This window comes from Dasypus novemcinctus, chromosome 5 (genome assembly GCF_030445035.2).
Source record: "Dasypus novemcinctus isolate mDasNov1 chromosome 5, mDasNov1.1.hap2, whole genome shotgun sequence".
NCBI classification, from domain to species: domain Eukaryota; kingdom Metazoa; phylum Chordata; class Mammalia; order Cingulata; family Dasypodidae; genus Dasypus; species Dasypus novemcinctus.
Genome location: NC_080677.1, coordinates 113,570,676 through 113,594,516, shown reverse-complemented (window position 1 = coordinate 113,594,516; position 23,841 = coordinate 113,570,676). Strand labels below are relative to the sequence as shown.

The window sequence follows — 23,841 nt, the reverse complement described above, 5'->3', positions numbered from 1 at the left end:
CTAACGGGTTGCTAGGCGAAATTTTGCGAGCGGGGTTATAGAAGCAGAATGCAGGTACAAGGCCTTGCTTTTGTGGGCTGATTTACATAAGCGGGGGGCAGGAGTCATTTGTTTGATATTCTTCTGCAAGGCCATGTTCTCATGGGCCGACTTACAGAAGTGGGGGCAGGAGTGACTTATTAAATATTTTTTCTGCCAGATTATGCTTTTTTATTTCTCAACACCACAAAGGTGACGATGGTTGGTGCAGAAACAGTTCTGGGTCAACAGAGAAGTGGCTTGTGCTCTGGTTATCAACGCCTGGTGCTGACATCAGAGGGAGGAGCTGGAGGCTTGGGCAAGCTGTAGTTTCCTGCCCTGGCTTGACCAGGAAGTCACTCCAGACCCATGATTATGTTCATGAAATTTAAACATGGAACCTCACACAAAGTTCTCCGTAGTCCAAAACACAGGAATTGCTTTAGGAGAATGATACTTCAGGGTTGTATCAATTTTTGTTTTCCTAAGAAACTATGCATCCACTTTAATTTGTATCTAAGTGCTGTACAATTGAACTTCACTTTCTCCTCTATCCTTCTTCCTATCTAGGAGTGTAAATTGCCTGTTAACCAACTAGACAGGTTCTTTCTTTCTTTTTCTTTTTTTCTTTTTTTAGTTATAATAAACTTTATTTTTAGAGAAGTTTTAGATTTACAGAAAATTTACACTAAAGTGTAGTGAATTCCCAGATAACCCCACACACATTCACACACTCCTAGTGTCCCCTATTATTAACCTTTTACATTAATGTGTTACATTTGTTACAGTTGATGAACTGTAGAAGCATTGCTACTAAACAAAGTCTATAGTTTACATTATGGTTTACACTTTGTGCTGTGCAGTTTTATAGTTTTTAACAAATGTTTAATGTCATGTGTCTGTCATTACAATATCATGCAGAACAATTCCAGTGCCCTTAAAATGCCTAATGTACCACCTGTTCTTCCCTTCCCTTACCACTATCTCTATATCAATGTTACAAGTTCTTCTGTCAACACAAGATAATAACTACAATAACAATGAATCTACTTTGGTCTGTTGTTAAACTCCACCGTTATGTTTGTTCATCTTCATTCTTGAGGAGTTTGGTCACAAAAAGGAATGAATGCAGGAATCCTGAAGACATCATGTTGAGTGAAATAAGCCAAACACAAAAAGACAAACATTGTATAACTTCACTTACATGAAATAATTAGAATATGCAAATTCATAAAGTCAGAAACTAGACTACAGGTTACCAGGGGCCAGGAAGAGCTCAGCTCCTCCAAGACCCACCAGTCTATAGGTGCAAATTAGTCAAATGAACAATAGTAAATCAAATGCTGGTTCTTGCCCACATCTAAGTCCCCTTTCATAGAAATATTACTCTTGTACCATGCCATTTTGCTAAATTCATTTTTATCTCTTTTAGCTTTATTGTGGATTTTTAAAGCTTTTCTCTATGTAGGGTCATGTCATCTGCAAATAGAGAACGTTTAAGTTATTCCTTTCCAGTTTGTATGTCTTTCATTTTTATTTCTTGCCTAATTTCTCTGGCTAACACTTACAGTACAATGTTGAATAATGGTGAAACAGTGGACATCCACATCTTTTTCCTAATCTTAGGGGGAAAGATTTCGATCTTTCACTATTCTATACAGTATTAGAGGTGGAATTTTCATACATGCCCTTTATCGTGTTAAGGATATTTCCTTCTGTTCTTAGTTTTCCTTGGTTTCAGTAGCTAATAAACCACAGTTCAATGGCAGATGGGTCTGGAGTTTGGTGCCTTGCCAGTGGGCCCTATTTTGGAGTTTGTGCTCCCAAGTGTGATGGAGTTGGCCCAGATGTGACTTCTCTACACATGCCTCTTCTATCCTTTTATTGAACCGGTGGTGGTTGGCATATGCCCAGGAGACTTAAATCTCTGGGCTGCCCATGTGCCAGCTGGGCCCTGAGCCTCAACAGCATTGCAGCACTTACTCTCCAGTTCATGGGACTTAACCAAGGCAGCTGACAAGGAGGTGAGGATGGTCAACCACCACACCAAGGAACCGAAAGAGTCTACAGCTGCAGGCACGAGAGTCCCATCCACCATCTGTATGGGGTCAAAGCCCACTCTCAATTGAGAGGTGGAGTGGGCATTGCTACCCCAGTGTCCTCAGGATGGAGGAATAAAATATGGATTAGAGTGGACTTGCTGGTATTCTACTATAGAATTAATGTGACTCTAGTAATGGAAGAAATTATATCACTGATGTGGTGATACTGGCCACAGGAGTAGCTGAAAGCAGGGAGAGGGAAAAGAAGGTGTGATAAGGAGGCATTTTCAGGACTTGGAGTTGTTCTGAATGATGTTGCAGGGACAGATGCAGGACATTATATATCCTGCCATAACCCACTGAGTGGACCGGGAGAGAGTGTAAACTACAAAGTAAACTACAATCCATGTTGTGCAGCAGTGCTTCAAAATGTTTTCATCAATTGCAATGAATGTACCACACTAATGAAAGAAGTTGTTGATGTGGGAAGTGGGGCATATGGGAACCTCCTATGTTTTTTAATGTAACATTTTGTGTGATCTATGTATCTTTTAAAAATAAATAAAAAATATATTTAAAACAAATAAACAACCCTCCCCCCCACACACACAGAGTTTAGATATTGTTGTGCTCGTGCAAGGCCTTCATGGCACCTTTCTCAGCCAGCCACTCAAGGATATCAAGCTTTTTCCCTCTGAGAAAAGTTACAGATTTCCACCATTTTGTCTGGTTTTGCTTTGAGATGCTTTCTTATTTCTGTAAGCAAAACTGAGAAGGTCTGGTTATTATCCTTCCAGGAATTAAGTGCAAAGAGTAAACTTCTAAAATTAGATTAACAGAAAACCAGCTCAATTAATGTATTAGAATTTTCAGAGCTGCTTAAGTGAAGAAATTTTAATAAGCACATTTTCCAGCCATCAATATTACATTCATTCATTGTGTTATGTTGAACCACCTTTGTATTCCTAGAATAAATCCCAATTGATCATAGTGTTTAATTCTTTTTATGCATTCTTGGATTCAGTTTACTAGTATTTGTTAACAATTTTTGCATCTACATTCATGCAGGGTGTTGTTCTGTAATTTTCTTTTCTTGTGTTATCTTTATCTGGCTTTGGTATTACTATGATGCTGCCCTTGGAATGATTTAGGAAGTATTCCTTCCTCTTCAAATTTTCTAGAAGAGTTTGAGCAGGATTGGTGCTAATTCTTTTTAGAATGTTTGATAAAATTCACCAGGGAAGTCATCTTGTCCTGGGCTTTTCTTGTTGGGAGGATTTGATTTTTTGTTTCTTTGTTGGGAGGGATTGATTACAGATTCAATACTTTTACTTGCTATATGTCTGTTGAAATTACCTATTTCTTCTTGTGTCAGAGTAGGTAGTTTATGCATTTTTAGGAATTTGTTCATTTCAGTTAGGCTCACCTAATTGGTTGGTATATAGTTGTTCATAATATCCTCTTATAATCCTCTTTATTTCTGTGGGGTAAGTACTAACAACTGCAGTTTCATTTCTGATTTTAGTTATTTGCATCTTCTCTCTTTTTTTCTTTATTGTTCTAGCTAAAGGTTTGTTGATTTTATTGATCTTTTCAAAGGACCAACTTTTGGTTTCATTGATCAATGATTGTTTATACTCTGCAATTATTCTGCACTCGAATCTATGTTATTCCTTCCTTCTGTTGGCTGTGGGTTTCATTGTTTTTCTAGTACCTCCAGGTGTAAAGTTAGGTCTCTGATTTGATATCTTTCACCTTTTTTAATGATAGCATTTAGAGCTTTAAATTTACCTCTGAGCATTGCCTTTACTGCATCCCATAAGTTTTGCCAGGTTGTATCTTTACTTTTATTTACCTCAAGAGATTTCTTCCCTTCCTTTGGGATTTATTCTTTGATGCATTGGTTAAGAAAGTGTTATTCAATTTCCACATATTTATGAGTTTTTGGATTCTCCCTCTGTTATTGATTTCTAGCTTCATTCCATTCTGGGCAGAAAAAAAATATATTACATGATTTCAATATTTTTACTTTATTGAAACATGTTGTATAATTTAATGTATAGTTTATCCTGAATAAGGATCCATGTGCACTGTAGAATGTATATTCTGCTGCTGTTGGGTGAAATGTTCTACATATGTCTGTATAGTTTGTTTATAATATTGCTCAAGCCTTCTTTTTCCTTACTAGTTTCTTGTCTGTTTTAGCAATCTCCTACTATTAATGTAGAACCATCTATTTCTTCCTTGCAATCTGTCAATATTTGCTTTATATATTTTTGCATTCTGCCATTAGGTGCATATATGTTTATAATGATTATATCTTATTGTTGTATTAACCCCTTTATCAGTATATAATGTCCTGCTTTGTCTTTTCAGATAGTTTTTGACAAAGTCTACTTGATATGATTTAGGTATAGCACTTTCAGCTGCTTCTGCATGTAGGAAAAAATTCTGGGAAAATGAGCCACAGATGAGTTTAATGGTTAATTGAAAGAAGCTGCCACCTTATAAACGGGCACCAACGTACAGACACCCCAGTTTGAACAAAGGGGTTACTCTGCTCCCTCTGGAACAGGGCCAGGTCCACACCATGCCAGGGAGGAGATGGGAGAGGGTCCAGCAAGGGCACCAAGTGCTTCTCCTTTGCTTTTAAACTGTGTTTCTTAGTTTTAGAGCTCACTTTGTTACTGAAACTTTCTGTTTTTCAGAATTCTGAGGAAGATGATTCTGCCAGTTTTTGCTAGTTCTAAGATTCTGTTGGGTAAAGGAGCCCTGGAACATCATATGACACTATTTTGGTTGACCCTAAGTCCTGAACATTGTACAATTGATACAAAGAATTGGCTACAAAGGTGTTGGAAGAACTGGGATATGAAACAGGTGAAACTGAGGCAGCTCACAGATTGGCAGCCTCAGGAAGTGACTACCACCCCTAGGGCTGGAGAGACATAAGGAAGAAGTAGTGTTTCCTAAATTCAGAATAGGTGTTATCAATTTAGAGGTAGAATCAAAGAGGAGGCTGCCTGGCAAGAACCAGGACCACAGAGGAAATGTGACCTCTATTGGAGATGCCATTCAAGGTTGAGAGAGGTGGGGAGAAATACCTGGGTCCCAGTATTAGTCAGCCGAAAGGGTGCTGATGCAAAATACCAGCAATTGATTGGTTTTTATAAAAGGTATTTATTTGGGGTAGGAGCTTACAGTTACCAGGCCAAAAAGCATAAGTTACTTCACTCACCAAAGTCTATTTTCACATGTTGGAGCAAGATGACTGCTGATGTCTGCAAGGGTTCAGGCTTCCTGGGTTCCTCTGGGCTCAGCTCCTCTATTTCTTCCACAAGGTCAGCTGTAGACTGTCAGGCTAACAGCTCTGTCTCTTTCCCTGGGGCTCCAGCTTTAGCATCAAACTCCAACATCAAAACTCCAACATCAGAAACCCTCAACTCTGTTCTTCACCATGCCTTTTATCATAACTCAATCATGCCCAGATATAGATCAGATTGCAAACATAATCCAATATTTCTTTTTGGAATTCATCAATAATATCAAACTGCTATAGTCCCGTTCTCTCTAATTTCCTAATAGTAGGTCCAGTTGAGCAAGCCCAGCCTGAAGCTATCTGGCTAGGAAGACTGGGAAATGAAGTTTATAGATCCCTGCATGGCAGAAGAGAATAGGGTATGGACAGCAAATGAGTCTTAGAGCAAATAGGTAAATGATTAGCACAGAAAGTATGAGGTGACTCGAAGTTGGGCATTACCTCTAGGGAGGGAGTCAGAAGAAGGGCCAGGGAGAGGTACAAAGTGGTCTTCAACTATTTAGTCATCATTTATTTCTTAAAGAATTGGAAAAAAAAGATATGAAGCAAATATGGAAAAATTGTTTGCATTTATTATATTCGTAAGATGGGTAACCAGATGTTCATTAGATTATTCTCTATACATTGATATATTTTGGGAATATTTCACAAAAGGACATTATTATAGAAAAAATCAAATAAATTCTCCAGATTAATAGCAATATCAAATATTCTCTCTGCTAAGATTATGCTCCATTTCCCACTCCCACTCCAAAGGATCCTGTACACCATTCCCTCAATGAACTGCAGCTCCTCTGTACATCTTCCAGGCCCTGCTACAACTGGTATCGACTCTTTGAGAATAATGGCTTATTAAATGCAGGATGGGAGAGAGAGTGAGAAACAGAAAGAATGAAGAGAGGCTACTAGTAAAGGTGCCTGGAGGAGATATGGAAGAGAGAAGATGACTAATGAGCATGAGCTCTCCCGCACCCTGCCTCTAGCAAGCTACATTACACCCTATTTCCTCTTCTGTAAAATAGTAATAATAAAAGTACCTACCTGAAAAAGGTTGTTGCAATAAGTCAACATGTTAACACACACAAGAAGCACTTCCATAATGTTGGTAGAAAGTAAACTCTCAATAAATGTGGTTTTCTCTTATTAATCTTTATTCTTTATTATGTTTGTATTCTCAGGGTAAGCAGAATTCCCAGTATTTAATAAACGTATGACCAAATAAGTGAAAAAATTTCCCATTTTCCTAATGATTAGCTGCTGCACCCGGTTGAACATACAGGCTTAGATACAATACTAGATTCTAACATACAACATGGCCACATTCAGTATGATTCAGAAAAGCCTAGCTAAAATTGGATAAAGATAGACAGAGGTACATATCAGTATAGGGAAGAGAGAGAATCCACTGGATAATCAAGTCTGGAGATTCAGCTTCAATATTCTGTGTTGAATGGATAATCCTCCAAATGAGAGACTCTGCAGAGAAAACAAGTATTAAAAAAACAATGTTCTACAAAAGAAAAGACTGCTTTAACAGAGCATTCTTCTCTGGTGTATTCTAGTCTTCGTGTTCTCTCAGCCTCTTCCCCCCACGATTCTTAGAGAACACAAGAAGGAACCACACCTTGACCTTCCCTCAAATAGATCTGAGGAGTGTGCTAGGAAGAAGGGCAGACAAGCAGTGAACCAGGGTACCAGAATAAACTTATAACAATAGCTAAATAATAAGTCTGGTGTCAAGCACTGTGCTAGGTACCTTCAACTATTATCCCAGTTATTTCTCACATTACTAAGATATGAGGAATAATAACAGAACAGATCATAAGTGGTTGTTTTGAATATTAAATGACATAAGGAAAGGTCTTCGAATGCTTGGACCATGTAAGCTAACTCTCAGTATACGAAAGCTTTAACTAGTACCATCATCCCTATTTTGTGGATCAAGAAGCCAACTTGGAACTTCGGTAATTTACCCAAGGTCACAGAGCTTATAAATAAATGGTGAAGCTAGAATCTGAAACCAGGTAGACTCACTCCTGAGTCTACCCTCTTATTGCCTCCATTTGAAATCATAAGAGCAGAAGCAGTATAGATTTGGGAGAGTCAACGTTTATGAAAAAAAGAAGTCACCATTCCTTTTCATCCTAAAACCTTTGCTGTCCTCTCATATAAGCAAGTAATTCTAAGAAGGGAATTCTGATTCTGGGAGTGGTCATGTTGAATATGGGAAATCAAGACAAGACAGCAATGTGTGAAATATTGAAACACTTTTTAAAGATTGAGAAATCATGTGTTAGCTATAAAAACAGTGGAAGAAACTCAAATTGCCATTGAATTAGGGAGCTAATAGTCACAAATGTGAAAAATCACATTCCCAAAGAGAAATGTTTGCTACATTTAATTATTTTGAAACCAGACATATCACGAAGGAGCTAGAAAGTATTGATGGAAAAGAGATAATTTAGAGTGATTTCCCAGCAAGAATGAAGAATGTTCCTCAGATGCTAATAAAAGATTTAAATAATATGAGGTAAAGTTACCCCCTTCCTTTAAGAGGTATTTGATTAAAAATGAATCCTACAACTAACAAAGAAAGTTGATTCTAGGAAGGCATTGTCTAATTTTACTATTCTTGGGAAACTCATTCTCTGGGAATCTGTTTATCCAAACTTGTACTTTAAATACCATTCATATGTTATTGACTCTCGGATTTTTATCTCTTAGCCCAACCTTTCTTCCTAGCTTCACACTAATATATATCTTTGTTTATTTGTCTAATAGGCATTACAAACCTGTCTCAAACTAAATTCCTGATTTCTTCCCCCAAATGGTAATTCCATTCTTGTGTTGCTCAGGAAAAACAAAACCAGTAACAAACTTGTAGCCATCTTTGATTACTTTCCTTTTCTGGCATTCAGTTTGTTAGCAATACAACTGGTTCGACTTTTCAAATGTATCTAGAAACTGTTCATTCTTCATCTCCTAAACCAGTATAGACAGGTCTAAGTAAAGGTCATCTCTTCCCTAGGTTATTGTAATAGCCCCCTTGTGGTCTCTCAACATAGCAGTTATTGTGGTTCTTTGAAAACATAAGTCGGATCATGCTATTCTTCTGCACAAAATCTTCCAATGGCTTCTCAGTTCACGCAGAGCTTAAACCTAAGCCCTCCCCATGGTCTAAACCACTCTGAGCCCCTTCTCTCTGACCTCAACTCTTCAAATTCTTCCCCTCACTGATTGTTCCAGCCTCACTAACCTCCCTGCTGTTCCTTGAATGCAGGGATCTACATGGCTCACTTCATCACTTTCTTCAAGTTCCTCCTCAAATGTCATCTTATCACTAAAGCCTCCTGACACACCCTGTAAAAGTAACACCCCTACAACCACCCACTACTTCCTATCTCCTGACTGTAATTCGTTTTCTGTAAAGCATTTATAACCATCTGACCTTATCTTTTGAGTTTCTCTTCTCCCTTGCTATAATAGATTGTAAGCCCATGGAGGTGTGATATCCCAAGCACCTAGAAAGTGCCTGCCACATAACAGATGCTCAATAAAGTCTTGGTGATTGAATGAATGCATCTGCCTCATACTTAGTGGCATGTCTTCTCTTAAAATCCAAGCTCTAAATCCTGAAGTCAGAAGCAATTAAGACCGCACCTTTCCTCATAATGATTCTTTCCAGGTATTCCAATGTAATTTTCAAAAGTGCCAGAAAATACAATTTGAAGATAAAAGTAGCCCCAGGGCTTTCTATCCTACTGGTTACCAGTTTAGAAAAAACCTTGCAATCCTCCTAGTTATTTTGACCCAGGGCCACTTACTCTTTCAGGAGGCAGGCCCTCCAGTTTCTGTTGAAGCTTAGTATGGTCGCCATCTCTTCATCACTCAATTTAAAGTCAAAGACCTGGAAAAGAGAATCCTAAAACATTACCAGCCAGCCAATTCCTGATATGCTGAAATAGTCTACTACTGTCCCTATTCTAGCAGAAAAGGGGCTCACATTCAGATCACAGGAGCGTCCCCATTTTGTCCACTGAATTTTGCTCTAGATTTTATTCTAATAAGAAGACTGTGGCTGTTATGGGGTTTAATGTTCCCAAGCACAGGGAGACAAGAACTGTAGTCATCAAACTGCAGCTGTGTGCCGTGTCTGTGCTCTCTGATGGATATATAGGGTCTCCCAGAGGAAAAGTTCTTCAAGTGTGGCCCATACCTCCCATACCCTGTGGCGAGGCATGGTGTTAGACCAGGGCAGTCTGCACTGGTGTGTGGTCCACGATCCAATATCTCAGGGGAATCCAGTATCTTTTCAACAAACATGAGGGACAGCTGTGCTCAGACCTAACAGGGCACCTCAGGCTGCTGACCAGCAGTCTCTGGCCTTAACTGAGGTCAGGTCCCTGGCCTGAAAGATGATTGGGTGGTAGGAAAGGATGAGGGGATCCTAGAGACAATGCAGAGGAGGGATGAGAATCTTGGTGAGAAAATTCTCCCCCTTCTCTTCCTCCATGGAGGAAAACCAGGGCCGATCATCCAGAATACTACCTGAAAGTTCTCAGCAATGCGTTGAGGTGTCACAGACTTGGGGATGACAACCACATTCCTCTGGATATGGAACCGGATCAGAACCTGTGCATAAAGGGACATCATGTTTCCACTTTCCCGTCAGGGCCCCTACTCCACTGAAAGGAAAAATATAACATCTCTCTGTAGCACACTGTGGTTTTAGTTATAATCTAATACTGATTGAGCACTTCATAACTGGGAGATAGTTTTTAACTATCAGCTTGATCATCTCCCTTGATCCTCACTGCAACGCTATGAAGTAGGTACAAGTGGTGTGACCGATGCTTGAGGTAACGAGACTGTGATCCCAGATCTCTCTGACCCCAATGGTCTTTTTTTTTTTTTTTGTCACTGAGCTTTGAGCGTAACAGGAATTTATTAGATAGAGGCTATCCTTTTTGCAATGATACCCATTGTATTTCCAGAAATTTCAAATAGGAATTTCATTGAAGGGCTCTATTGGGCTTTATCTCTTCTTTTCTCTTTCAAACAGTTGAATGAGGACAACACAAGGAATGAAACACTCTGTTGCTTGCCGGGGGGGGGGGGGGGGGGGGGCCCCGCTAACCAACAGACTTTGTACCTGGGCTGTGGTTTTTTTGTGCTTTGCAGCAATCGCCTTAATCTTGGGATCATCCAGTAGTGAAGGGTCCTCCGGTGTGGCCCTACAGGCAGAAAGATGGCCTGTGTGAATACTCACCATGGTGGCCTCATGTAGATGAACATCCTTAGTGATGGTCCCAAAGCTGATCATCACAGTTTTTTTCTCTATCTGGAGGACAGGGTAAAATGACCTGAAAGTTTTGTGTCTTGCCCACCCATAAACTCTAAAGCCTGGCATTTGAAAAGGTTGGTCCAACTCTGAGTAGCTGAACCTGAGTATTCCCAAAGAGCAGGTCATGTCACTATGAAAAAAAAAATCCTATTTTCCCCACTGCAATTTGATTTTGATGTGCCTAACATATTGTTCTAAACACATTTTTGTGGGAAGTGGACTTGGCCCAGTGGTTAGGGCATCCGTCTACCACATGGGAGGTCCGCAGTTCAAACCCCAGACCTCCTTGACCCGTGTGGAGCTGGCCGACATGCAGTGCTGATGTGCACAAGGAGTGCCGTGCCACGCAGGGGTGTCTCCCGCGTAGGGGAGCCCCACACACAAGGAGTGTGCCCCGTAAAGAGAGCCACCCAGCATGAAAGAAAGTTCAGCCTGCCCAGGAATGGTGCCACACACACACGGAGAGCTGATGCAGCAAGATGATGCAACAAAAAGAAACACAGATTCCTGTGCCACTGACAACAACAGAAGCAGACAAAAAGAAGAACACGCAGCAAATGGACACAGAGAACAGACAACTGGGGTGGGGGGGGGGGAAGGGGAGAGAAATAAATAAAATAAATCTTTAAAAACACACACATTTTTTCCCCCCACTGGCTTAAATCTCATACCAACATTAATCGACTATTAATTGCTTCAAGAGCATCAAGAGAAGGACCCCTTAGAAAGCTCACCAGGGTCTATCTGGAGAACCCAGGGGGCTGTAGGCAGTGATTACGATGCCCTTAGAATGGCAGTACTGGATCAGTTTCTCTTGTGTGAGGTAGGGGTGACACTCGATCTACAAAAGCAAACAATCCCCCATCACTAACAGATTTGGCCTGTGTGTTTACACACACACACACAGATCACATATCCAAACATCTAAATAAAAGCCAAATACTGCAAGGCAGAACCTAAAACCTGTCTTACACCTCCTCAAAGCAACTTTGCCCTGAGAAGAGTCTCAATACATAACATTGCACTGACTTCTAATTGTTTTAGAAGAAATAGGGTAAGATTACCCATACCCTTTTACTGAATAGCATTTACCTGGTTGGTCACGGGTTTATGTTTCAGTCCAGGTTTGTTCAAAAGCCTTTCAATCTGAAAGTGGTTGAAGTTGGAGATCCCAATGGCTTTCACCAGCCCCTCATCCACCAGCTCCTCCATCACCTGTCACAAAATGGAACACCTGTCAGGCAGTAGAAAGGGACTACAAGGACCCTGGCTTGACTTAGTCTTCTCTGGGCAAGAAGATCTGTTAAAGGATTTGCCACACGAGGGTGAGCTTAAACACTCTAAGGAAATTTCAATCCAGCCGGACATAGCCCATCTACGGATGGATCCAGTCCCACTCCCCTTGTACAGCTCAAAGAAACTAAGAATGAAAGTTGTGTTCTTGTCCCTCCTCACCCATACGTGAGACCTCAGTCAGTCCCGGAAGAGGGTTCAGCATGAGGAGAAACATCCCTTCTCTGGGTCTTGGGTCACTCTCTCCCACACCAACCATACTTTGGTTTGCAGTAATACCTGGGCTCCCGGGTGATGTCATGTAGACCATGCCTAGCAAGGGCAACTAGGCAAGGAGTTTTATGCAACTTTAGTCTGGCCACTGCCCACTTAGAATCTTTGTCCCTTAGTGTAGAAAATGTGACATCCGGAAGAAGGGTGACTTAAATTTTTTTTTTTTTGCCTTACAGGGCACTTTTTCTAATTTGCCCAAAGACACCATATATGTTCACAACAGCCCCAAATTAAATATGTACTAATTATTCATTTGTTACATGTCCAGTTCCCATCTAAGAACTGTAGAGGCACAAAAGTATACAAAGTGCTTCCTTCATCCAAGAACTGTAAAGTTCACTTGAAGTGCTGGGATTCCTTTCTGTAATACAATTAACCTTGACTCTGAGGCTGTCTCATATAGTTTGGCAGTGGCATAGCACTGAGATTCAGGGAGGTCACAGAAAAGAAAGATTAATGCTGGCTGCCATTGTTAGGGGAGGCTGCATGGATGGAGTTTTTCGTAAGGTCCTTGAAAAACATCTTGGAGAAAAGAGAAAAAAATGAATATTTTGGGAAGGAAATCAGAGCAAAGGCAGGGACAAGTAGAAGAGATTCAGGGGACTTCATCCATTATTTCAAACTCAGCTGCACTTCAGAAACACCTGAGGGCTTTAAAATACTGATGCCTAGGTTTCACTCCAAGAGTCTCTTATTGAAGTGGTCCAGGCTGTGGCCTATGTATTGGGATTCTTAAAACTCACCAGTTGATTTTAATACATAGCCAAAGTTGAGAACCTTTACATAGATGGTAAATGTCGTCAAACTGGGCAAGAGTTTAGAATGATATGATTGTGCATTATATGACTATGAGATAACATAAAGATGCTCCTGACATCAGTCTGCCAGGTTTTACTTTGAGACATTATCTGATTCCTGTAAACAAAACTGACATTTGGTTTATATCCTTCAGAGAATGAAGAACAAAGTAAATTTCTAAATATAGATTAATAGAAAACTAGCTTAATTAAAGCATTAGAATTTTCTGAGTTGCTTAAGTGGAGAAATTTTCAGTAAGCACATTTTCCAGCTCTCAGGAACAGGATTGAAAACTCAAAAAAGAAAGTTTCAGGTGGTCAAAGTGTGAAACTCCAAGGGCAAGGTGGACCATGAATCAGCAGTGTACACTTCAATAGATATCCAAACCTTCTCAGTTTTTCTTTTTGTTTGTTACTATTAATTTTCAACTTGCTCGTTCACTCTCCCCTCTTATTTGCAAGAGAATACAATGGTTTATGAAAAAATTATCAGAGGAAAAAAGTCCATTCTGTAATTCAATTTTGAATGTCAGTTATGAGAAACAGGCTGTTATTTGATCAGAGGAAGGACAGTCATTTTCCCTGAAGGTTTAGGTGTGTATTCACTGGAGGCCAAGCCCTGAACTAAGAGCTTTACAGGCTGGACTTGAAAGTGAGATAGACCTGGGTCAACACCCTCTCCAGGTCTCATAAGATATGCTTATTAATATGTATTATAAAATATGGTGTTTTTTTTTTTAAGGAGGCACCAGGGATTGAACCTGGGACCTCACACGGTAAGTAGGCACTCAATCAGCGAACTATGCCTGCTCCCTGATATGCCTTTTTTTTTTAAGATGAGGAAATCGAGGCATACAGGATCTAAATAACTTTACTCCAGCGTTCCTCAGCTAATTTAACATGCAAATCCAGGCCACTACCTGTTCCAAATGCCTCTCACCTGGTTTGAGAATAGCATGTGTATCCTCCAGACTGGGATACATTATATTTCGATTCTCATTTGGGGATTCAGTCTTAGCTTTTAGGAACATAAGTATTGTCAGACAGTACTAAAGCCTAAGGTAATCTGCAAGGAATTACAGGTAGTACATGATGGTGGCGATGAAATTACACAGCATGAATTACGTGGGCTCTTTCACACCGGTGTGGAACCCTCTGGATGACTGAAAAGTTTTTAATCTCAGCACATTAGAAGAACCTGGAACTTACCTCCCAGGCATCCAAAAATGTTGCTTTACTGGGGATAACATTGCCTTTATCATCTTTAGGTAAGAAGTCCTTCCCATGCTGTAAATGAAAACAAAAAGCTTGAACTGAAATCTGCATCTGGACACTCACATTCTGTTAAATGAGCTTCAGGGTCTTAACTCAAGCCGAACTCCCACATTTGCATGTTCATATTTCAAGCTCCAGAGAACAAACTTTAAGAATGTGGGTCTAAATAAAATTTCTAAATCAGTCTACTGTAGTATATAAATCATTATATTTTAGAAACTGCTGGATTAATTTTAATTCCGAAATCCACCATTAGCACCATAGGCAGTAACCTTCTATACCCAGAACATGGGGATGAACTTTAATTTCAGGACAACTTGACAAAGACTAGTTTCTAGGGTTTTCTGGGAAAGATATGGTCACATTTCTATTCTGCAGCCTCAGGAAGCCTGGCATGAGGATGGCAGGCAGCCCTCACCTTACAGGGCCCTGGTGAGAGAGGAGCGTTCCTATTCCCTCCTGCCTTTCAAAAGTGAGGACTGGAGCCCAGGCAAAGAGCAGGTTTTCTTCAAAGAGGATTGATTCCATTCCAGTATAAACACATTTAGGATTATCTCGGATGCCACTCCCAGGGTGTGCCCTTGGTAACAAGAAGGTTGGGCCCTGAGTGTTAAGTAAGTTTCCTCTTGGGAGGGGAGTACTTGGCATGGAATCAGGACAAAGCCAAGGGGGCAGCTGTAGCTTTTATAGGCTGCCAGAAATCAGAGTATCTCTCAGACGTAACAGAGAAAGCCCAGGCACGTGGCCATCTAAGCAGCTGCAGGTGGTATCGTCCTCCCATCCAGGCCAGTGCCTCCTCCTGAAGACCTGCAATTCACTGTTATGAATGGGAGACCTCTTGCTTCAGTGCCACCAGAGCCCTGGCACTCTATTCTCACATATGCTTAGGAACTAGACACTGGGACAGGGAGTATCACAAACCTGCAATCCCTGTGGAAAGTGAATAAGATAGATGTCCAGGTAGTCCAGTTTCAGATCCTTGAGGGTCTTCTTGCAGGCTTCCTTCACAAGGGCTCCCTCAAAGAAAGTGGCCCATAACTGCCAGGAGGGCAATGATGAGGTGTTAGGAAAGAAAGTATGCATTCTCCCTGCTACTTGATTTACAACCTGGTCTAACCTGGGGACAGATGAGGTGTTAGGGGAAAAAGTGCACATTCTCCCTGAGACTTTATTTACAATCTGGTCTAACATGGGGACAGGCTATACATAAAAATGATAAAGACACATGATCCAGGTATGCAAGTACTCAGGTCTCAGCAAGTCATTGACATTTCTTAAGTGTTGAGGGCATTTTATTTTCTTAGCTCTCCTAGCAGTTTATCTGTCTCATATCATTTAGCATATTGGCCATTGATTAAATAAATAAATATTTGTGTACTCATTGTTTTACCCTCCTTGGATATAGGTTCTTGGAAGGTGAGAATTGGGTCTAACTTTTAAATTTAAATTACTTTTTGGTCTTTGGGTACAGATAATCCTCTTTCTCAGGCTCTATCAGCCTATCAGGCTCCATAATGACTTTAACCAGAGTTACCTTTTACTCTACTGAAATAATGTGCATTTCACATGTGACAATAAAAAAAAAGCTCCCACAGTTTTCCAAAATAGCCTCCGGTTGAAAATATCAGGGCCGTAGGCATTTGATTGTGCACGTAGCCTTTGACAGCCAGAGAGCAGATGACACCCACTGATGGGGAGCAGGGACGCCATGGATAATGCCATGTTCAGTGGAGTCATCCCCACCAGGGGAAAATCAATTCAAAGAAGGGAGGATCAGCAGCAGCATATTCGCATACCAATGCTGGTGTGGAGGGTGTTTATGTTAGTCTCCAGATATGCTATAAAGGCCCAGAGGAAGAGGCTGGGGGAAATAACTTGTGTTTAATATTAGTAGGAAAAGCTGGCAGAATTCTTGGTTCTGACCAAATCCACATACCTCAGCCTGCCTTAAAGTTGAGGCTCCCACCAAATGAGTTGCACTTACCTTGCTAACAATGAAGAGGTCTTCCCGCTTAACAACCTTCTCTTGGATCTTCTCTTGGATGGCTTCCCCAACCTCATGCTCATTAGCGTAGACATAGGCACAGTCAATATGGCGATATCCTACGTCAATAGCTACCTTCACAGCCTCTTTGACTTTGCCTGGGGGAGACTGCAAGGAAAAGACCATCATATTCTTTTATCTCCAGACCACTATCTATGGGTCTACTACTTGGTCCAACCAAGACCTTACTGGGATCCCATTTTCCTGGGAACATTTGGAAGGAAAACATATTAAAACCTTAGAGAACATTTCAAAAGAGAAGGAAGAAAGTAAAATTACCTTTGTGAGATAGCCCCATATCCTATCCAAACTAAGAGCCAATTCCCTTCTAATACAAGTTAACCCTCCAGCCCCAAAATCTCTCCAGGTGTATGAGAGGGACAGATGGTTCCTACTGCAACCCTTTCTAAAGATCAGGCTGATAAGTGACTGAGAAAAATCAGAGCAGTTTTCAGTAGAGTATCCGCCACAGGGCAATAAGGGTCTGGAAAATGGTCAGTACAGCATAAATCCAGGCTCCACCAAATACCAGGGAGGTGGCCTTGGACATATTATTTACTATCTCTAAACATTAACCACAATATGGGAATAATAGCCCCTGCCTCATGAGGTTGTAGTGTTAAAGGCCACAGTTAATGTCAAGTTTTTAGCACAGCACTGCACACAGTAGTCCTCAGCAGTTGTGGGCTTTTATGTAATGATGGTTTCAGAAAAGGGTGAAAAAATCTCTTAAGAATGGAGTTTATGTTTCTCCCTCAATTAAAAAAAAAGGGGGGGGGGGAACAGCATCAGAAATTCTGCATTTTGATCTACCCTGGTCACACCAAGCAATTAAATTTTTAAAAACCATAGAATTGATCTTTCACAAAATCTCTTTTTTAACCTCTTTTATTGTGAAATAACACACATCTGAAAAATATACAAACCAAAGAATTCTAGCTGTACCAGCGCCCAAGAGAAGATACATACAGTTGTTGGCAACTCAGAAGCACTCTTGGATCCACCCCCAACTGCTATACCCTTGTTCACCTCCACTGATTATACATAATTTTTGAAGATTAAATCATCTCCAGACCTTGAACATAGTTCACTTCATAGGCCTCACATCCAATTCCGAAATTCCAAAAATAACTTTCTGGTATATTTATATGAGATGACCAGATTCACTGGAGATCTGGAAGCAATTCTCTGTCACATTTGTATCAAGATGAAAGCTCTGATTTGGGCCAGAACAGCCTGTGCAAGTAAGAGAAGCTATGACTGAATGAAACTGAAATCAGTTGCTCATCCACACTGACCAACATTGCATTCTGAGAATGATCCAATGTTGGGATAAAGAGGGATTTTACCCTCTACTCTAGGGTTGCAGATTGGAAAAAGATGGGGAGCAAAGATATAGAGATCCAGAGAAGAGACAGAATCAACATAGATAAGCCACAAAGGACAAAAGAGGAAAACAAATGAGAAAATTCCTCCTAATAACTAGTTCTATCTATCACTGACTGAAGTGGAAAAGAAGGTAGAGTCAGAAGATGATGGAAAAGCATTTTCAACCATTCCAAAAGAGGCTCTTGAATCTGCCGTCACTGAGCACTGAGACAGAGGAAGTGCCAGCTGACATTAGCACAGGTAGGGCAGCAAAGAGCTCTTGGCAACCATTTCAGGCTATTTCCTCAGGCTGGAACCATTCTCCTGGTGGCAGGATTTCTAGAACTTCAGTGTGCATGGGAAAACCTGGAGGATCTTTTTAAAGTGCCAATTCTAATTCAGTAGACCTGGCATTGGGTCTGAGTTTCTGCATTTCTAACCAGCATCTCAGGTGATAGTGAAGCTGCTGCTCCAGGGACCACACTGTCAGTAGCCAGTGGTGGCAGGACTTTCTGAGCTCTCTCTTCCTTCCCCTCCTCTCAACTACTCATTCAGCAGCAAACTCAAGACTGTAAAATGTTAACCCCCTTTAAGTGTCCTAGAGCCAAAGAATATTTAGAGAAACCTCCCTGGAAAACAGCTGCTTGAAACTTGATACTTGCTAGTGAGCTCTCACCATCACTGGAAAAAAAGTCTGAGTTTTGAGCCCTGAGAAGAGAGAGCAAATTCCACCTGGTTGCAGTACTCTCTTTCTGACCCCAGGGCTGAGCTCTAACTTACCTCAAACCCTCAGGGCACTAGGGCTTTCCCAGCTGAACACAGAGAAGAGAAAATGACCAGAAGTCCCGTGAAAGAAGCAAATGTCCAAATACTGGCATACTTACCTTCCAGGTGCCAAGTCCCACAATCGGCATCTTGGCTTTGTTTCTGAGTTCCACGAAGGTGGCCATGGTTGGTGCAGAAACAGTTCTGAGTGAGCAGAGAGGTGGCTTGTGCTCTGGCTATCAAAGCCTGATCCTGACATCAGAGGGAGGAGCTGGGGCAAGCCGTGGTTTCCTGCCCTGTCCTGACCAGGAAGCCCATCCCAGACTCGTGACTAATAGTCATGAAATTTAAACATGCAATCTCACACAAAGTTCTCCATGGTCCAAATGCAGAAATTGCTTCAAGAGAGTGGTACTTTGGGGTTGTATCAATTTTTGTTTTCCTTTGCTAGTTTAAGGAATGGAAAATAAAGCTGTGCACCTAATTCAGTTAGTATCTATCTAATCACTTTGCCCTTGTACTCTTCCCCAGCCCCAAGGTCAGTTGCCTGTTAACTACCTGGGCAGGACTTTTTTTTTTTTAATATATATTTTTAAATAGATACTTCAATTACATAAATGTTACATGAAAAATAGAGGGAATTCTCATATGCCCTGCTCCCTACACCTCCCACATTTTCCCACATTAACGACACCCTTCATCTATGTGGTACATCCGTTGCAATTGATGAACACATTTTGGAACATTGCCATTAAGCGTGGATTATAATTTACACTGTCATTTACACTCTGTCTGGCACAATTTTGTAGGTTATGGCAAGCTATATAATTGCCTGTATCTGTCATTGCAATGTCATTCAGGACAATTCCCAAGTCCCAAAATGTCCCCATATTATACCTGTTTTTCCCTCTCCCTGCCCTCAGAACCTCCAGTGGCCAGTGCTTCTACATCAGTGATAGTTCTTACATTGCTAGAATTACAATAAGTCTGTAGTGGAATACCAATAAGTCTACTTTAGTCCATAGTTTATTCCCAAATCTTGAGCATTCTGGGATGGTGATGCCCACTCCACCTCTAATTGAGAAGGGGCTTTGATCTCATAGGGCAGATGGATGAGACTCTCATGCTTATAGTTGCAGACTCTCTCAGTTCCTTGGTATGGTTGTTGTCCATTATCATCTCCTTGTTAGTCGTCCTGGGTGAGTCCGATGATTTGGAGAGTAGGTGTTACAACTCTGTTGAGATTCAGGGCCCACCTGGTACAAGGACAACCCAAATATTTAAGTCTCTTGGACATACACCTATTAACTCTAGTACTAATTATAGGTTCAAATAGAAGGGTCAGAAGAGCCATGTGTAGGGAAACCACAACTGAGTCCAACTCTGTCACAATATATATTTATAATATTCCATATATTTGTCTAGGTTTTTTGCTTTGATCAATTGGGCTTATGAGTACATCTTTAAATTTTAAAATTTCTTCCTTTTAAAACAAAAACCTTTTCTTTATAAAAATTATATATACTTGGGGTGTGGGGTATATGGGAACCTCTTATGTTTTTTAATGTAACATTTTTTGTGATTTATGTATCTTCAAAATAACAATAAAAATAATATATACTCATTGTGGAAAGTCTGGAAAATATATGCAGTTATGAAGAAATATAAATTACCTAATTTACCACTTCTCAGGACCCCATTGCCAGTGTGCTATATTCCCCCAGCCTTTTTTCTGGTCATACATGTTACTTATACCCTGAATATATAGTTTTATGCTATGATTTTAAAATTTAACCCAACAAAACAAACTTTTCCATACAATTGTGTTTTTTGTCTTTTCTCTTTCATATATTTGTGAAAATCCTCTTTTAAAAAATTGTTTTTATACAAAACATCATTTTTAATGGTTGTAAAAAAAATTCTGCTTTATGGATATAACTTAGTCTACCATTCCCCTATTCTTAGAGATTTAGGTTGTTTCCAGTTAATTGCTTTTATAGATAAAATAGCATTTCAAGTAACATCATTTTGAGTTAAGACTGAATGCATTTTGGCTAACTTCCTTAGGCTATATTCCCAGAAGCGGGATTATGTGGTTAAGGGAAATTTATTTTATTATATAAAATGTTGATCAAAATTGATTTTGTCCCCAAATGGAAAATTTTCCGAGCACTGTTTGTAGAATAATAAACCCTTGCCCCAATGTTTGTGATGTTTTAGTAATCATTTATAACGTGTTTACAACTTTCTTTTTTTTTTAATTATCAAAATAATACATGTTCTTTGAAAATAAGAAAGAAAACTTGTAGAAATCGTAGGAAAGTTTATGTAAGAAAATAATCATCTTCATTCCCATATTTAGAGATTATTATTTTTAATATTTTGGGACCTATGTTTTTAAAAGGGATTTTAACCTTTTCTTTTTTTATGTTACTATATAGAGATTGATATTGTAGTTTAAGTATTTGTTTATCTGGTTTTACAGAGCTGGGATGATTTTTCACATACTGTGTCATAAACTGTTTTTTTCTTATTCCAGACCATTTCTTGTATCCTTGCATGCTATAGGAGAACACGGTTTTAAAGGGTGTATTATGTTGCATTTTATTAAATGGCTTTCCCGTAAGTTACTTAATCAGTCCTCTGTATTCCCTGTTTTCTCTCATTATAAATGTAACAGGGTTTCCGGTCTAAAGGCAATTTAGTAGGAGACATGTCTACATATGTATGATTAATATGTGGGTAGATAGTGAACCAGAAGTGTATTTGTTTGCAAACTCCTCATAAAGAGAGAAGGGGCCCGGCAAGATGGCTTGCCTGGGAAACAATCTTCTGAAAACAGCAGAGAATGCTGTTTTCCGCTTGAGTTTGTCTTCCAGTACAGGCATTTGACATTATTTATTTTTCCTAAAACTTGAGAAGCACAGGCCACCCTGTCTTGGACTTAAATAATTTTGAACATGAAAGAGATTTCCTTTCCTACTTTCTTTCAGCCCTATATGATGTGGCCCTCAGTTTCCTCTCAGGGCTCATCTCAGGTTTCTCTCTGCCTCACCATCTGCCCTAGTTAACTCTATTCAATATCATTCCACAAACTTGCCCCAGGGCCTTTGTACTTGATGTGATTTACCTGGTATATTGTTCCCCCAAATAGCAAAATGCTTCATTTAATGCAGGGCTATCCTTGACTGGCTCCCATGAGATGGCTTTGACCATATCCTTTAAAATGGTATCTGTATACATGCATGTGTGTGCTGCACACACATGCACACACCAGTCTCATCCTTTTACTCGTTATTCCTGTACTATATTATACCTGACACTGGATCGCGTATTTATGGTCAGTTTATTTTCTGACTCTCTTCACTAGTAGGAAGCTTCATGGGGGCAGAAAGTTTCATGTTTTATTAACTGCTCATCACCTGGGGCAACTTGAAGATTCCAGGGTGTTGGAAGTGATCCTGACTAGAGACAAGGATACCCAAGGTAAGTTTTGGATGCCTGACAGGTGCCAACAGAAGTCACCAAGAGATCTCTGGCAGATTCTGTGAGGTAGTTGGATGATCATCTTTACCAGCCCAAAAGGAAGGCTCCTCTCTTAGGACTGCCTAAAATTCATGAATGGGAAGACATTTTTTTTCACACAGCTGAGTTGAACTGATGAGGGCAAGGACCAGCTTTTGGTTTGCTATTGTTCATTTGACTCATTTCCACCCACAGACTGATGGGTTCTGGAAAACCTGAGCTTCTTTCAGCCCCTACCAACCTGTATTCTAGTTTGACTTCATGAATTTGCATATTCTAATTATATCATATAAGTGAGTGTTGGAGAAAAACGGCGTTCACTGGGACATGGAGACTAATATGACCACAGGCAGAGAAAAAATTTATTGAGAAGTTCTCTCAATGGAGGGGGTCTGAAGAACAGACTTCAGCCCCCCCACCAGCATGGTGGGAGTCTGAAGAGAGACTTCAGCCCACTCCTGGAAGGGGGGGACTTGAATTTATGCAGAACTTTCCTAGGTGGGGAAATGATAGTTAGTGGGAGGAGGGTGAGGGTCTGAGTGAGGTGCAGGGACCAATAGGAAGCCCTAGAGGCAAAGATTTGCCCTGACTAGAGAATAGTTGGTTAGGGAGTTTATGGTTTCTTGGAATGCTGCAGGAGCAGATGTTTCTTTTGATCTGTAGGGATTAAAGGGTTTCTTTATGTCCCTTCCATATGTAAATAGTGAAGATTCCCTTCTCCCTCTGATATTCAGGTAGAGGTAGTAAAGATCTCCATCTCCCTCTGATACACAGATAGTGAAGATCTCTATCTCCCTCCATACCTGTCTCTACAGGTTTCTTTGTTTAACCTGTGGGAAAGTGCCGAGCCATGCCCTTGGACACAGGGGAGAGGGTTTGACTTTTTCTCAGTGCATCTCAGGGGAAACTGAGCTATGGCTTGTTAATTTTTGCAAACCTCTAATGTTATAGAATTTGAGAGAGGTCCAATTATTTGTGTATAGAGAGGTCAGGACTCAGGAATGATTTTGAGAAGGAAAATGGTTTATTGATGGCCAGCCGGACTCAGGAGCTTTCTGTTTCAATCCCGAGCCCCGAACAAGATGCTTGAGTCCCTTTTATACAGAGAGGAAAGGCCAAATGGTTCTTTTGTTTCAGTTCTCAATAGGCTTGAATTAGCATATATCTTCCACATCCTAGTTAAGCTTTTAGCATGGACTTCGTACATTCTAGATAGGCTTTTAGCACATTTGGTTTGCATTTCCCCTGAATAGTCAGAGTCTATAGAGTTTGCTTTGATAAACTGTTTCCTGGGACTGGAGTTGTTGCCATGGTCACCAAGGGCAGGACTGCAGCCCCCCATCATCCCACACCCACAAGTCAGGACAGACAGCCTAGGTTAAGGTTATCTCCGAAGTGATAAAGAGCCTCTCACCCAGAGCCCACATCACTAACAGTGAGGTTGTGCAATATTTGTCATTTTGTGTCTAGCTGATTTCACTCAACATGATGTCTTCATTTATTTTATTGTATGTACTCATGTATAGATATACCACATTTTGTTTATCCATTCATCTGTCGATGGACATTGGGTTGCTTCTACCTTGTGCCAGTTGTGAATAATGCCACTATGAACTTTGGTGTGCAAAATCTGTTCAGGTACCTGCTTTCAATCCCTCTGTGTATATACCTAGAATTGGGGTTGCTGAGTTACTTGGTAAATCTATACTTAACTTTCTAAGGAACCTCCAAACTGTTATTCATGGTGGCTGCACCATCTGACATTCCCACCAGCAATG

At 40.4% G+C, this 23,841-nt stretch overlaps 1 protein-coding gene across 1 annotated transcript; it reads right to left on the bottom strand.

Moving 5' to 3' along the window:
* Positions 1-6,507: 6,507 nt before the first annotated feature.
* Positions 6,508-18,813, bottom strand: AKR1B10 (aldo-keto reductase family 1 member B10). Its single transcript, XM_004471524.5, has 10 exons — positions 18,658-18,813; positions 16,346-16,513; positions 15,283-15,399; positions 14,296-14,373; positions 11,816-11,938; positions 11,458-11,564; positions 10,532-10,613; positions 9,928-10,011; positions 9,204-9,286; positions 6,508-6,855 (listed from the first exon to the last, which is right to left on the bottom strand). The coding sequence occupies exons 1-10, from the start codon at positions 18,721-18,723 to the stop codon at positions 6,813-6,815; spliced, it is 951 nt and encodes a 316-aa protein (XP_004471581.1). The 5' UTR covers positions 18,724-18,813; the 3' UTR covers positions 6,508-6,812.
* Positions 18,814-23,841: the final 5,028 nt, after the last annotated feature.

Coding starts and splice junctions, on each gene's coding strand:
- AKR1B10 (XM_004471524.5), bottom strand. CDS start 18,723: ATGGCCACCTTCGTGGAACTCAGAAACAAAGCCAAGATGCCGATTGTG. Junction 14,374..15,282: donor ACTTTCCACAGGGATTGCAG/GTTTGTGATACT, acceptor TTTCATTTACAG/CATGGGAAGGACTTCTTACC. Junction 6,856..9,203: donor AGGGCCTGCCTCCTGAAAGA/GTAAGTGGCCCT, acceptor TTTTCTCTGCAG/AGTCTCTCATTTGGAGGATT.